The sequence below is a fragment of the Pogona vitticeps genome, chromosome 1 (genome assembly GCF_051106095.1).
Source record: "Pogona vitticeps strain Pit_001003342236 chromosome 1, PviZW2.1, whole genome shotgun sequence".
Classification (NCBI taxonomy): Eukaryota; Metazoa; Chordata; class Lepidosauria; order Squamata; family Agamidae; genus Pogona; species Pogona vitticeps.
The window spans coordinates 50,202,135-50,216,470 of NC_135783.1; the positions used below are offsets into that span (position 1 = coordinate 50,202,135).

Sequence of the window (14,336 nt, forward strand, 5' to 3'; positions counted from 1 at the left end):
ATGGATAACGTTATTTAATTAATGTTGCATTGGTAGCCCATCCAGCCTGAGGTCCACTGTTTGTAACCATGTCATACAACTACATGTCAGCCAAAGATTGTGGCAGCTTGAAGACTAATATGTTTGTTGCAGTGTGAGCTTTTGTGGATGGAGATTCACCTCAGACCCAAAGCTCACATGGAAACATCTGTTAGTCTTTAAGGTTATACAATATTTTTTTCCTTTCCTCTTTCTTTTCTTCTTCTTTTGCCAACATGTCAACAAATGTGGACCTATCAATCCTCTCAGTAGAGATGTGTGATCCATTATTAGTTTTCATTTTAGTCAGATACACACCCAGAGGAACAATCTTTTATGTACCACTTCATACCTTTCAGTGACCCTATTAAATAATTACATCAAAATGTTTGTCATTTATAGTCTTCTTTAGTTCTTGCAAATTGAAGGCTATATCTTCCTTTATTGAATAAATCTTTCTTGTGTTCAATCTTTTCTACCTATTGTCCTCCACTTTTCTTAGCTTTACTATCTTTTCAAATGAGTCCTGTCTTTTCATGATATGTTGTAAGCACAATAGCTTAAATTTAGACATTTTCACTTCTAGTGAAGGTTTAGGCTTGTTTTGCTTTATAACCTGCTTGCTTGTTGACAGTCTATGGAATTTATTAAACTTTCCTCCAACACCCCATTTTGAATGAATCTTTTTTTTTCTTACCAGCTTCTTTCATTGTGTAGCTTTAACGCCCATAGATAATGACTGGGAATATCATAGTATGGATAATCTTGGCCTTGGTCTCTTTTCCTAGTTCCTTTGTAGCTGCCCTTCCAAATCTCAGAGAGTCTTGGAATGAACGGAGGCATAGAAAACCTTCTGAACCATGTTTATTAAAATTAATTCTTCTGAACTTATGGTTTTTTTTTCATATTCAACTGTAATCTTGCTTTTGCACTATATTCTTTACCTTCACCAAAAATTGTTTCAAGTTACTGCTGACTTCTACCAGTAATTATTGATGTTTCTCCAATTTTAACTCCTACTTCATCTGAATGTAATCCAGTTTTTCATATGATGTGTTTTGCATGTATCCTGAACATATACTGTGGTCTGTCACCTTTGCCTGTTGGAAATCATTTTCATTCTCCACATTGTCTTCCAACAGTAGCCTCTTGTCCAAAGTACAGGTGATGCAGGACAAACAAATGTTATGGTGCACTTGCTTCTTTGTAATGGCCATATTGGTTCCTCACTGAACCACTTTGGTTTTTTCTTTTTTCTTTCTTTAGTATGAGGAAGAAAAGCTGGAGCCAGTGTACGCACTTGGGGTATGTGGGTTTGTGCCCTTAAGGCAGCAGTTTTTTGCAGCTTCTTTTTTTAGCTTCCTGACCATAGCTCTAGTTGCCCTATCCCAGTTACAGCTGTACTCAGTAGCTTTCCATGATTCACTCAGTCAAAATCTTTACAGTTATCTGATTTTCTTCTGAAATTCTTCAGTATGTTCCTGTAGCCAATGTTTGTTTGCAATGTGTGTCTATGTATGTATGTAATTAGTTAAGGAAAATATGTATTTGAGATTTCCAAAAAAAAATTAATAATGGCTTTCCCCTTGCCACCTTTTTCATGTCGTGATGCATGTTCCCCATTAACTTTTTCATGGATTAACATTCTAATGGGTTCTTTTTCTTCTAGGCATTAAATTATTCATATGATTGATAACCATAGAGTCATAGAATAATTGAGTTGGAAGGGACCCATAAGGCCATCGAATCCAACCTCCTGCTCAGTGCAGGAATCCAAATCAAATCAGATCTGACAAATGGTTTGATTTGGATTCCTGCACTAAGCAGGAGGTTTGATTTGGATTCCACCACCTCCCAGGGCAATTGGTTCCATTGTCGTACTGCCGTAACAGTTAAGAAATTTTTCCTGATATTCAGCCTAAATCTGGCTTCCTGTAACTTGAGTCTGTTCTTATGTGTCTTGCGTTCTGAGGCGATTAAGAACAGATCCTGCCCTTCCTTTGTGTGACTGCCTTTCAAATATTTGAAAAGTGCTATTGTATCTCCCTCCAGTCTTCTTTTCTCAAGGCTAAACATGCCCAGTTTTCAGTTTTTCTTCATTGGGCTTCGTTTCCAGTCCCCTGATCATCCTTGTTGCCCTCCTCTTAACTTTTTCCAGTTTGTCAGCATCCTTCTTGAATTGCGGTGTCCAGAACTGGACACAGTACTCCTAACCAGCACCAAATTGAGAGAAGAACTAGTACTTCATGGGATTTGAAGACTATACTTGTGTCAATGCAGCTTAAAATAGCATTTTCCTGGGGTTTTTTTGCAGCCACATCACACAGTTCGCTCATATTCAGCTTATGATCTACAATTCCAAGATCCTTCTTGTTCATAGTATTACTCAGCCAAGCATCCCCCATCTTGTAATTGTACATTTGGTTCCCTCCCCAGGTGTGGATCTTTGCACTTATCCCTGTTAAATTTCATTCTGTTGTTTTCAGCCCAGTGCTCCAGTCTGTCAAGATATTTTTGAATATTGTTCCTGTCATCAAAGGTATTAGCTTTTCCACCCAATTTGTGCCATCTGCAAATCTGATAAGTATTCCCTGCATTCTCTCATCCAAGCCATTAATAAAAATGTTGAAGAGCACTGGGCCCAGGACTGAGTGCTGTAGTACCCTATTTGTTGTCTCCTTCCAGTTCGAGAAGGAGCCATTAATAAGCACTCTCTGAGTATGATTCTGTTACCACCTGTGTATCCACCTGAAAGTTCAATCCAGCCCCCACCTGGTTAGCTTGCTAATCAGAATATAATGCGGCATTTTCTGAAGTCAAGATACATTACATTTACAGCCTTCCCACTGTCTACCCGGGAAGTTACTTGATCAAAAAATGAGATAAGTTTAATCTGTCAGGATTTGTTCTTGACAAATCCATGTTTGCTTCTATTTATTACTGCATTGTTTTCAAGGTTTCTGCAGACTGACTACTTTGTGATCTGCTCCAGAATTCTCCCTGGAATTGATGTCAATCTGACTGATCTGTAGTTCCCAGGTTCTTCCTTTTTGCTTGTTTTATAGATAGGGACAACATTAGCCCTCCACCAATCATCTGGCAATTCACCTATCTTCCATGATTTCTAGAAAATTACAGACAGTGGTTCTGAGATCTCTTCAGCTAGTTCCTTCAATATCCTTGGATGCAGTTTCTCTATTCCTGGGGATTTTAACTCATTCAAAGTAATAAGTTATTCCTTATTTGTTTCTCAATATCACGCTGCAATCATATCCCTTTGCCTACGTACTTCACATTTGTCTGGACGGTCATAGTCTGTCTTTTGTTAAAAAACAGAGCTAAAATAGGAATTGAGCACTTCTGCCTTTTATTGACCAAATTAAAACCAATACATTGAAGACATTCAGTCTGCATGGTTAGAATTACATTTACTGTTACAGATCATGTCCATAACATGGGATTGCCTAGTAGATCCTGTCCAGTTAATTTGGAGTCCTAAGTAGAATCTGTTATATGAAAGAACCACCTACTTAGACTGTTAGTGCTTGTTGCAATCCCTTCTGCACAGAGCTAGTTTTGGCATAGGTCTTTAATACCTAAGAAGATGCATATTTGATTATTGTAATGCATTGTATATGGGTTTATGTTGAAAACTGCATTTGATTCAAAATTTGGCACCAGGCTGAAAGTGGCACATGACTTCTGAATATGAAAAGTTTTTCACTAGCTGCCAGCGTATTCCTTGACTCAGTTCAAGATTTTGACATTTTCCTGTACAATCCTGAAATTGTTTTTATAATAAGTTACTGATAATTAAAAATTAAATTTTACAGTGCTGGATAGCTTGGTGGTTTAGGTCTCTGGCTGCAGAGCCTGCTAGTAGGGCCAGCCTGTGTAGTCATAGGCAAGCGGCACAGCCCCAGGGCACCTTCAGAAGAAGGGAATGGTTAGCCACTTCTCAGTACTCTCTATCTGGAAAACTCTGAAAAGGGTCACTTATAAGTCAGAATTTACTTGGTGGCATATTGTTATTACTACTTTTTTCTTAACTATTTTCATGAATTATGACAAATTTCAGAAGTAAACTTAGTTGTATTTATTTGATTTCAACTGAATTGAGCCTTATTTTATATTAAAGATATTTATAGTTTCTGTACAGTCAGTTTATTTGAGGGCTTCTTATGTATGCATTTACTTTTGTAACTCAGTACGTGTTTCCAGAACTTTCTTTATTCAATTTGTAGGTTACGTAAAGGTTAATTTGTTTTCATGTAAAACGGTCCTTCATTTTCTATCCGTTTCAGTAAAACGGTCCTTCATTTGCTATCCTGCTATTGCCTGTAATGTTTTGAATGGTTGATTATTTAATTTTGCTTTTTTTTGTTTAGATACTCTATTCATCTTTGAGGTTTTTAAATTCCATTATATTATTATTAATTTTGTTTTATTCTTGCATATTAAACTGATGAGTAATTATTTAAATTATTTTGGTGTTTATAACATAAATAATTTCACCTAAAGTTGGTAACTGGATTTTAGTTACAGAAGTTGGAGATAAAGATTAGCCAAGTAAATGAAATGGCATATAGAGCAGAGGTCTTCAACCCCCAGTCTGTGGGCCAGGGCCAGTCTGTGGCCTGAGCCGGACTGGGCCACCAAGACAGACATCCCACCCCACTCCTCGCATGCATTCACCCCTGTACAGCCTGTTTGCGCCTGCATGCGTGCTCCAGCATGCCTGTGCGAGTGCCGTGCCACTGTTTGCCCATGCGCACAAGCGTGCGCGCACCTAGACAAGTGCCATGCTGCCATTTGCCCATACGCACAAGTGCACATGCTTGTTTGTGCTTGCGCATGAGCACAGGGGGGCTCCCGCCTTCCCCAGCCGGTCCACGGACCAAAAAAGGTGGGGACCGCTAATACAGAGGGAGTTGAAATCACAAATTCCATGTACGGCATACTTTTGTCAGACTACAGTGTAGCTCACATTGATAGTTCTCATCAGACTCCCCTGAAAAACCTTTACAGAAATTCTATTCCCTTGAAAAGTGGTCTTAATACCCTTTTCCAAGATAATGGCTGCTTTGAAGTAATATCTCACAGCCAAGTTGTTTAATCACACAGATAAATTACCTTCTCCGTGGTCACACATTATTCTGATGCTTTTTGGTTTCCTTCTATTTTGCTTTTTCTTTTGTTATGTCTGTTTTTAAGATTGTAAGCCTTTTGAGGTTTGCCGTGCTAACAATAACACAGCTAGTTCTATAAAAATAAACAATAATAAAGCAGTATGGAAATTCCATATTAAATGAAGTCTTGTTCAGACACTGCCAGAGGGAGAAAGAAAGAAAAATATTAAAAACTATTGTTCTGTGGTATGTGTTTCTATTTATATAAATAGGAAATAAGTGCACCTATAACAGCAAAATTTACCCAGCTATGGAGTTAGCTCACAGTTTGTTATTAAACGAAGAGGCTTTGGCCCAAATCACAGAAGCAAAACGTCCAGTTTTCATCTTCGAATGGCTGCGGTTTCTTGACAAAGTCCTAGTAGCTGCTAACAAGGTAGATTACTCACACCTCTTTATATTTATGTTTTTTTCTCCAGTAATATTAACACTCCTTGGAGCATTCCCCAAAACCAAAAATATTTGACACAGTTACATCAAATCTTTAAACTTTGTTGTTAGTGTGTGACAATTAAAATACATGTAGCTGCACAGGAGTAAGACCTTTTGAATTCATTGGAGCTTCTATCTGCATAAGTGAATATAGGATTGTCTTCTCACTTTTCTCCTTTATGGGAAAATATGATTAATATGCAACTGAGTACTGTTCACTAAAAGGATTGTTGTTTTCTTCATTTTTTTTCATCTGGTATAACTTAAAGTTGAAATTTTAGTGTCAGGAGCTGAAAATTTGTTTCCAATTGAATTTAACTTTTGTGGAAATGTCAGGAGACAGTTGAGGAGGTAGACCAGTGGACAAAGTCTGTATTGGCTTTGTTTAATGAACTGTTATATTTCGTGGTGCCATAACATGTTAATTAAAAAAACAATACAACTCTTGAGAGTTTCATATATTCATTTATAAATGTTACGTAATTGTTTATAAATTAAGATGTGTTCAGAACAAATGCATTTTGGATTGTTTTTAAACAGATAGATGTAAAAGAAAAGCAAAAAAAGCTTGTTGAACAGCTGACTGGACTTATTAACAGTTCTCCTGGACCACCCACCCGAAAATTACTTGCTAAAAATCTTGCAGCTCTGTACAGCATTGGAGACACATTTACTGTATTTCAGACTCTGGATAAGTGCAATGATATTATCAAAAGTAAAGATGATACTTCTGCCTATCTACCAACCAAGCTGTAAGTAATTGGTTACACTTACAATGTGGATTGTTACAAATAAGCAAATATTGTCATGGTTAACTCATTAATTTCCAGTAGCATAGATCCATGGTGAAGTAGTAGTACAGTAGTTGACCAAGCAGGAGTGATTGTCCCTTGGAGATTTATGCTGTGTATTGGATTGCATAATCCTTCAGAGGATGTACTCAATTTTAAATGAAGTGACCATGATATCAGTTTCATACTGTTTTTCTCACAAGAATGGATCACTAACAGTGACACATTTAAACAGTCAACAGTGAACAAATAAAAATAACAGGTGGCCAGTAATGTTTAAAGGGGCATGTGCTCTAGCATACAGCAGCAGTTCTTAACCTTTTCTTTACCACAGATTCCCTTTAAATATCTTTTGTTGCTGTGGACCACCAAGACTCAAGATTTGAAACCCTAAAGTGCATCAAATATTTATTTAAAGTTTCTCATGAAGGATCTTCAGATTTGGAGAGGAGGGAGAAATAAGTTAATTTGTTAAGTAACACACTCCTGTTATAATAATTTTATTGGAATGATTCCATAGAAATTTATATTTTCTTTTCTTTCTTGTTTTCATTCATTCTGTTTTGACTGCAAGAGATCATAACATACAATATTATCTCTGTTCTGAAGGAGGTTCATTGAAAGGAATGAGACATTCCCAAGGAAGGGTCCATCTTACAGTTTAATTAGTGCTAAAGCACTATTAGCCATATGTACTTGAGAAAAGAAAATGAAACAGTAATTGAAAACCTATTGTGTTTTAGCCCTATTGGACCAGCAGACTCTGTTTTGCTCAGTTGTTCCAATTTGAGTTTGAGGAAACAGAGAAGGGCACAGAGGGAATTGAACATTTCTTAACACCTCTATCTGTCACTTTCCTTCATTAACTGTCTGAGTTAAAAGTTTGCATGGCACATAGAAAGAGAGATAGATGGTGATATGGGAGACTGACTTCTGTTTCTGTGCATCTCCTGCTTTGACTGCTTATATATGTGTCTGTATACTCATACTGGCCAGGATGAGAGCAAATAGGACTTTACTCAGTATAGCAAGATTATTCTATATGTACTGACCTCACTAAACTAGAATTAGTTTGCCCAAATGAATTACAACAAAGCATATTCAGAGAATTGTAGGTTGTTTGCAATAAATTCCACACCATCTAGATTTAGTGAGCTTCTGAAGTGCAGAGTTGCAAAAGACTAGATTTGAATTCAGTATTTCCTACAACCTTAAATACTGTTAAAATATGTGAAACTACCTTTGCTAAGCAAGTTAGACATATTTTGAGAAATGTGAGTAGAAAAGATATTGGAATCATAAGATGTTATGAAATGTATCATTTGTTTTACTTGTCCCTTATTGCTTCTCCTTCTGAACGATTTCTTGCATTTTTAAAATTTTATCTGTAGCCAAATTCTGAACTAAGATTCTGTGCATTTTTGCCAAAGGCTGAAGTGCCCACCCTTACCAGTGGATAATTAGTCGTTGATCTGATGCTCCCTTTTACTTGTGTGTTAGTCAGTTAAAAATTACTAGAGATCATCTTCTGTTTTTGCAGTACTGCAGTGGCATGTGTCGGAGCCTTTTATGAAAAAATGGGGAGAATGCTGGGTAGTTCTTTTCCAGAAACAGTTAACAATTTGTTAAAATCTTTGAAAAGTGCTGAGGTGAGTTAAAGCAATGTTTTAAAAAAATTATTCTTCCTTTTTTACTGTCCTTCTGTGTGTAGTTACCAAAGATGGCTCGGGGTACAGAAAACTAAAGACACAAGCTAAAAACATTGTAGCTTGTGGCCAGTACGGGGCTTGTCATTCATACATCTGCTCAATCCATTTCTTTTGCCATTATTTGAAATTGTGTTTCATGAAAAACCTTGATGGATGGAAATACATATGGCACTATATTCTGACACATCTTTGTAGTTTCCTGAGTAGTAAAGTATTGCCTCTTCACTTAGACCCAGTTCACACGCTGGACTTTCTACATATTGCTGGGCTAGTAGTTCAGCTCATAGCTGAGTGGCCCTGTGTTGTTGTGTTTTTTTCCTGGATTGTTTTTCTAGTTTTGTAAACTCTATAATCCCCTGAGTATGTAGATAAACTTCCCTTGTTTCTGCGCAGCTCTGTTTTGTCTGCATAGCCATTGTAACATGCCACCTGAGCTTGATGTTAGTACATATCATTTGCTGACACCTTGATTTTTAGTTACATGACAACCTTTTTTGCTGCCATTCTAACACACACAGTACTATTCTTATTCCTTCTTTTTAATGCTTATTTTTTAAAGAAGTCTGTTGTTATCTAAGTGCCATTGCTAACATTAAAACTTTAATCATGTAAACATACTGTTTTCTTCATGTTACTATCCATTGTATAGATGAGTTACAAAACTATAGAACCATATTATTTACAGTTTCATCACTATATTCTCTTTCTCTTCCTCATTTTAAAATCACACTGAAATTTATAGTCACAGGGCCGGAGTGAAATATTAATGAGCTTACAGAAAGTCTTAAGTGGGCTGGGCGGTGCAGCAGCTTCTTGCCATCGCGATATTTATAAGAATGCACGGTCTCTGCTTACAGACAGAGCTATGGCTGTACGATGTGCAGTAGCTAAGGTAGGTTTCTTTTCTTTTGCATAGTATAGAAACTTCTTTTGCTGTTGTTCATTACATCTTTCACAGGTCTTTTTGGGGTATGCAATATTGATGCACAGGGTCACCACTGCTGTGCTTGTTGCTTCAACTACTGCTGGATAATGCTAAAGATTCCCTGTGGAAGATGTAATGTGGTATGATGCTTAGCTTTTCTTTATGGTATCCTGAAAAGTCTTGGGCATCCACAAAGCAATAATCATGTTGGCAATCTTTATTTTTAATATTACACATTAAGCTCAGGATGCAAATCCAGCAATAGTTAATAGTATTTTATAATGGCATTCTGGAAGGGAAGAGGATGGAAAATCTCTCTCTTGCTGAACGCAAAATGCCATTGGAACAACAATATAGCTTTAATGAAATTCCAGTTTTCTTTAGGGAAGAAGATAACCCAACACTTAATTTTGTTGTAGTGCATGATCTAGTCATATTAGTGAGAGATATACATTTTTAAGATAGGGTGTAACGGGGAAGGAACCAACACTCTGCTCCACAGTACTTTAAATGTAAAAGATCCTGTTTGGCAACATTGCATTATTCATACTATAATCTAGATTTGATAAGAATCAGTGTTTGTAGCATTGTTTGCAGCAGCATGTATTCAGCAATCTTTCCTGAAAGTGTAAAGAAAAATTATAGCATACATTTTCTGAAAGTTTTAAAATGACATTGCTGGCTGTATCCGAAGCCGAGTAGTATAAAATGACAGAGGTGATTGTACTGCCTCCATCATGTGCCTGTGTGGATGAACATTCTTGAAGTATTAACAATCCTTGGCTTTTTTTTCTTTTTAAGTGCTTACTGGAACTGCAAAATGAAGCTGTGTTTATGTGGACAGCAGAATTAGAAAATGTAGCAACTCTTTGTTTTAAGGCTCTAGAAAATTCAAACTACGGTGTACGAGTTGAAGTATCTAAGCTTTTGGGGACAGTTATGGCTACAGCATTGATGCCAAAGCAAGCAGCAGGTATTGAAGTCTACTAAATTGTGTGTACAGTTATAATTCTGTGCCTTGATTTCACAACAATGTACTTTAATGTAAGGTGAAGATATTTTTACACTTGTATATTGTGCACTTGGGTTTTTTTTTCAGTGAGCCCAAACTAAATTAGTTCTTTAAGAAGGTGAAACTTAGTCTAGTCAGTGGGAGTAGCCTCCATGAAAAGAGACAGAATCCTTCTGTTGATGAACATTTTGGTTATTCTGAAGGGTTTGCATTTGTAGTATTTCACAGTTGATAGGTCTCTTACAAGAATGGGCAATCTTGATGGGTTTGGGGGCTGAATTTGTACAGTGGGGTCTTGACTTGAGAACTTAATCCGTATTGGAAGGCGGTTCTCAAGTCAAAAAGTCTGTAAGTCAAGTCTCCATTGACCTACAGTGCATTGAAAACCGATTAATCCCGCAACAGGCCGTTTTTGTTCCATTTTGGTTTTTTTCTGGTCTGTAAGTCAATTCTCAGGCTGCAAGTCAAACTTAAATTTTGTGGCCAGAGAAGTCTGTAACTCAAAAAGTCTGTAAGTCAAGCCGTCTGTAAGTCAAGGGTCCACTGTACTTCAAGTCACTTTTTGTGGGCTGTGGAAAATCTGGAAATGACCATTTACAGCTATGTGATGTATGTGTGGAGAAATAAACAGAAGTCTCTGTATGGGTATTTCCAGTTTTGTTTGTACACTTATCCACTTATCTGTGGAGGCTTAGGCTTCTATTGTAAGCACCGTTGTTCCTGGAGAACTCCAGGGGCAGAAATTGTTCAGTTCTTGGTCAAAAGGGGTTTTTTTGTGGGTTTTTTTTGTAGGGAGGGCTTTTGGGAATCTTGGCCAGCAAAAATGACCTGGAGGGCCACAAGCAGCTCATATCTGCATTTGCCCATGCCAGCTCTACTAAGTAGTGATCACCCTTTTTACTGAAAAGACATTTTGCTTCTCACAATGTCAGTTCAAACAATAATTCTTAAACATACTTTATTAATTAAATTATTCTTTTTTCCATGAAGTGATGCGCCAGAATGTGAAGCGAGCTACATTGGAAGAGGTCTTAGAACTCATGGCCACTGGCTTTCTGCGGGGAGGATCAGGATTCTTAAAAAGTGGTGGTGAAATGTTAAAAGTAGGAGGATCTGTCAATAGAGAAGTGCGAGTTGGAGTTACTCAGGTATGTTTACCTTATAAAGTTTGACTCTTCAACCATTTCCAAGCAAGATTTGCTTGCTTTTATCTCTGCCTTGCAAAGAAGTGTTCAAATCACGGTTGCTTCATATATTTCTAGTAACCAATTCCTTTGTGACATTTATGTCTGTTGATGAAACATGCCATAAATGCAATATTTCCTCTGATCAGAATCCTGTTGGTATTTGCATAATTTGCTGCAGCTAACTGCCAAGGTGCTGCTTTGTGGCTTATTTGTACACCTGGCCACAGACATGATTGCACAACTGAGATGGATCCCAAAACATTGTCAATTAGCTATAATTATGTCTGGCAAGTTTTGCAAACTTCATGTGAATCCAGTAGGATTTCAGTCAATATTTTTCAATGTTTCCATTAAAATTCTGGCTAAATATGTATAGAAAGGGATCCAGATATTTGTAAAGGAAGTTATGTGTGCTCAAGGCTGCATTGATTGTATTCCTTGTGTTGTAGCTCTCTGTTCTGATTGACAGGCTTCTTTTGAAATGGGAAAGAAATTCCTATTTGGTATGCTCAAATTATTGATGAGTCTGAACATAGCTTTTTAGTGCCAGCTGTAATGAAGTGTACAAAGAAATAGGTAAAGAATGCAAATAAACAAGACATACTAGGAAATGTTACACAATCCTTTTTTTTAAAAATAGAGTAAATTGTCCAGTTTTTGTACTTGTAATTTGTGGATTTTAAATTTTCAGGCCTACGTTGTCTTCGTCACAACACTGGGCGGTCAATGGCTGGAACGGAATTTTGCCACTTTCTTGTCCCATGTTCTGGATCTGGTTTCCCATCCCCGTGCAACTCAGACTCATGTAGAAGCTGTGTACTCTCGAAGATGTGTCTCATTTATTCTTAGAGCAACTGTAGGAAGTTTATTGGGGGAGAAGGCACAGATAGCTGCTGCCAAAGATATCTGCCAGGCTATTGGTAAACAGATGAAAACAGTAGGTAAGAAGCAGAAGTTGCGTGAATCAATTATACTGATGTGCTAATGATCAAATATGGTGGTTTGTTACTGAAATCATCGTGTGAATGGGTATTTATGTTCAGCAACAAATCATTTGGTGGCTGTAAATGTCCGAAGGATAAAGGGCTTGTATAAATACAAACATGTTGGTTGATACATGTGTTGCTCACAATATGAAAAGGTATTAATCGAGAAGTGAAACAGAATGGAAATATTCATAATCTCAGCTACTTTACACCTTATAGAAATGATACAAGGTTCACATAGATGTGTGTAAGTTTTTGTCTGTGTTCTTGTAATACTTTCATGTGTTCTGCTTTTGGGCTGATCAAAGGATAAGATTTGTTTGGGAACGTGCCACTTTCTGTGCTCTGAATAATACTTTGGATCTAAAGCTGCAATTCCTGCCCTTTTGATGCATTCAGTTTGCAAGCAACATGGCTAAGGTATACAGGCTGGGAGAGATAGAAAGAAAAGAAACAAAGAAGAAACTGCTCGGTTGTTTAAGTATATGTCTGTGGAGCCAGAAGTTGGGAGTTCCATTGCCCATTGTGTCTCCTTAAGAGGAACTGGACTTGATGATTCATAGAGTTTCTTACAGCTCTGCAGTTCTAAGATCAAAAGGACTAGAATATTTTTTGTGAATCAGTATATTTTCTAGGTAGGGGGTAGGTTATGAACATAATTATATGTAGAAAATTGATTGTCAGTACAGCATTGGATTATTCCAACATCAGATGTTTGTTTGACCCAATTATATTGTAATTCTTTATATTAATGTGTTGAGGGCACAAAAATTTAATGGCTTGTTTTGCTAACCACTAATCTATAAACTATTCACATACATGGAATTTCAACTGTGGAAGTTTCCACAGCAATCTGACAAGGTATTGATTGTGTTCGTGGTTAAACAGGTCTGACATTTACTCACAACAACTTTTGCAGTGGGAGCTCCATGTGTGCATAAATATCGCACAAGATAAAAATCTCCATCTCAGTCATTCAGACTGCTAGACCTTAATCAGCAAGAACCCTTAGGTTTTCAATGGAGAGAAAAAAAATTAAAATAAAGGTCTATGTGAATATATTTTTTCCTAATTTTGTGATTAAATAAATACAATTTTTATTTGAATTGTGATTTAAATTGTGATTTAAATCAGTTTGATTTCAATCAAATTAAATGTAAATTATGAGGGGATAGGAGATTTTAATATAGATTGTAAGTTTAATATAGATTTTAGTAGGTGTTAATATAGATTGTTAGGAAGATATGTTAATTCATACTAAACTATCTCTCTTCCATGGGGACAGCAAGAGCAATAAAATATCTTAATAGTGTTTTAAAATGAAGGTCTACAGCATAGCAAAAACTAACAAACATGGTGTGCTGCTTATATACAGCCCCATAGTGTTTTTAAAGCTGTCTTTGAGTGGCTTACAATTTTTAAATTATGCAGGCTACACTTTGGCCCCGCCCCCAGCGAGCTTGGTACTCAATTTACCGACCCTGGATGGAAGGTTGAGTCAGCCTTCAGTCAGCTACCTTAGCTTAGGATTGAACTCAGGTCCTTAGCAATTTTTGCTGCAATACAGGAGTTTAATTAAATACTGTGCTACAAGGCTTAGTTTCTTTGTGCAGAATCCAGTTGGCTATCAGCAGCATATAATAATTTACATTGTGGAGACAGAGATCATGGACACTTTTAGAAGTCAACAAGGCTTCCAGTTGTGCAAGGAAGTACTTCATATCTCCTTCCACAAGCTCCCTAAATATACTCTGTATGCAGTGAACAATGTTTTCCCTTAGCCATCAGACTATAGTATCTCTCTAATTTGTACAGTGCTTCCTAAATTGATTTCTAATTTAGTAAAATATTTCATTTTCCCTTCTCCTCTATCACTTCCTCATTCCTTTGATAGAAGCAGTTGTGAATGATGCTAATATTGAAAATAAATCTGGAGCAGCTGATGTTGCTGCAAGCCAGCATGTGATGGTTTGTGCCCTTCAGGAACTTGGGAGTCTGGTTCAGAGCCTGAATGCCACTGCATCACCTCTTATTCAAGAACCTTCTATAGGTAAGTTATCAAGGTTGCAATTCTGTACAAATTTACT

The 14,336-nt window shown here is 37.0% G+C and overlaps 1 protein-coding gene across 2 annotated transcripts in view; it reads left to right on the forward strand.

Moving 5' to 3' along the window:
* HEATR5B (HEAT repeat containing 5B) overlaps nt 1–14,336 on the forward strand; it is a 74,116-nt gene that overhangs the window by 799 nt on the left and 58,981 nt on the right. For both annotated transcript variants that reach the window (XM_020802840.3, XM_072992495.2), the window contains exons 2-9: nt 5,420–5,583; nt 6,180–6,391; nt 7,971–8,079; nt 8,882–9,031; nt 9,866–10,037; nt 11,067–11,224; nt 11,955–12,204; nt 14,144–14,299. In XM_020802840.3, the coding sequence (XP_020658499.3) occupies nt 5,458–5,583; nt 6,180–6,391; nt 7,971–8,079; nt 8,882–9,031; nt 9,866–10,037; nt 11,067–11,224; nt 11,955–12,204; nt 14,144–14,299 (1,333 nt within the window). In that variant the 5' untranslated portion in view covers nt 5,420–5,457. The remainder of the gene's footprint in view (nt 1–5,419; nt 5,584–6,179; nt 6,392–7,970; nt 8,080–8,881; nt 9,032–9,865; nt 10,038–11,066; nt 11,225–11,954; nt 12,205–14,143; nt 14,300–14,336) is intronic.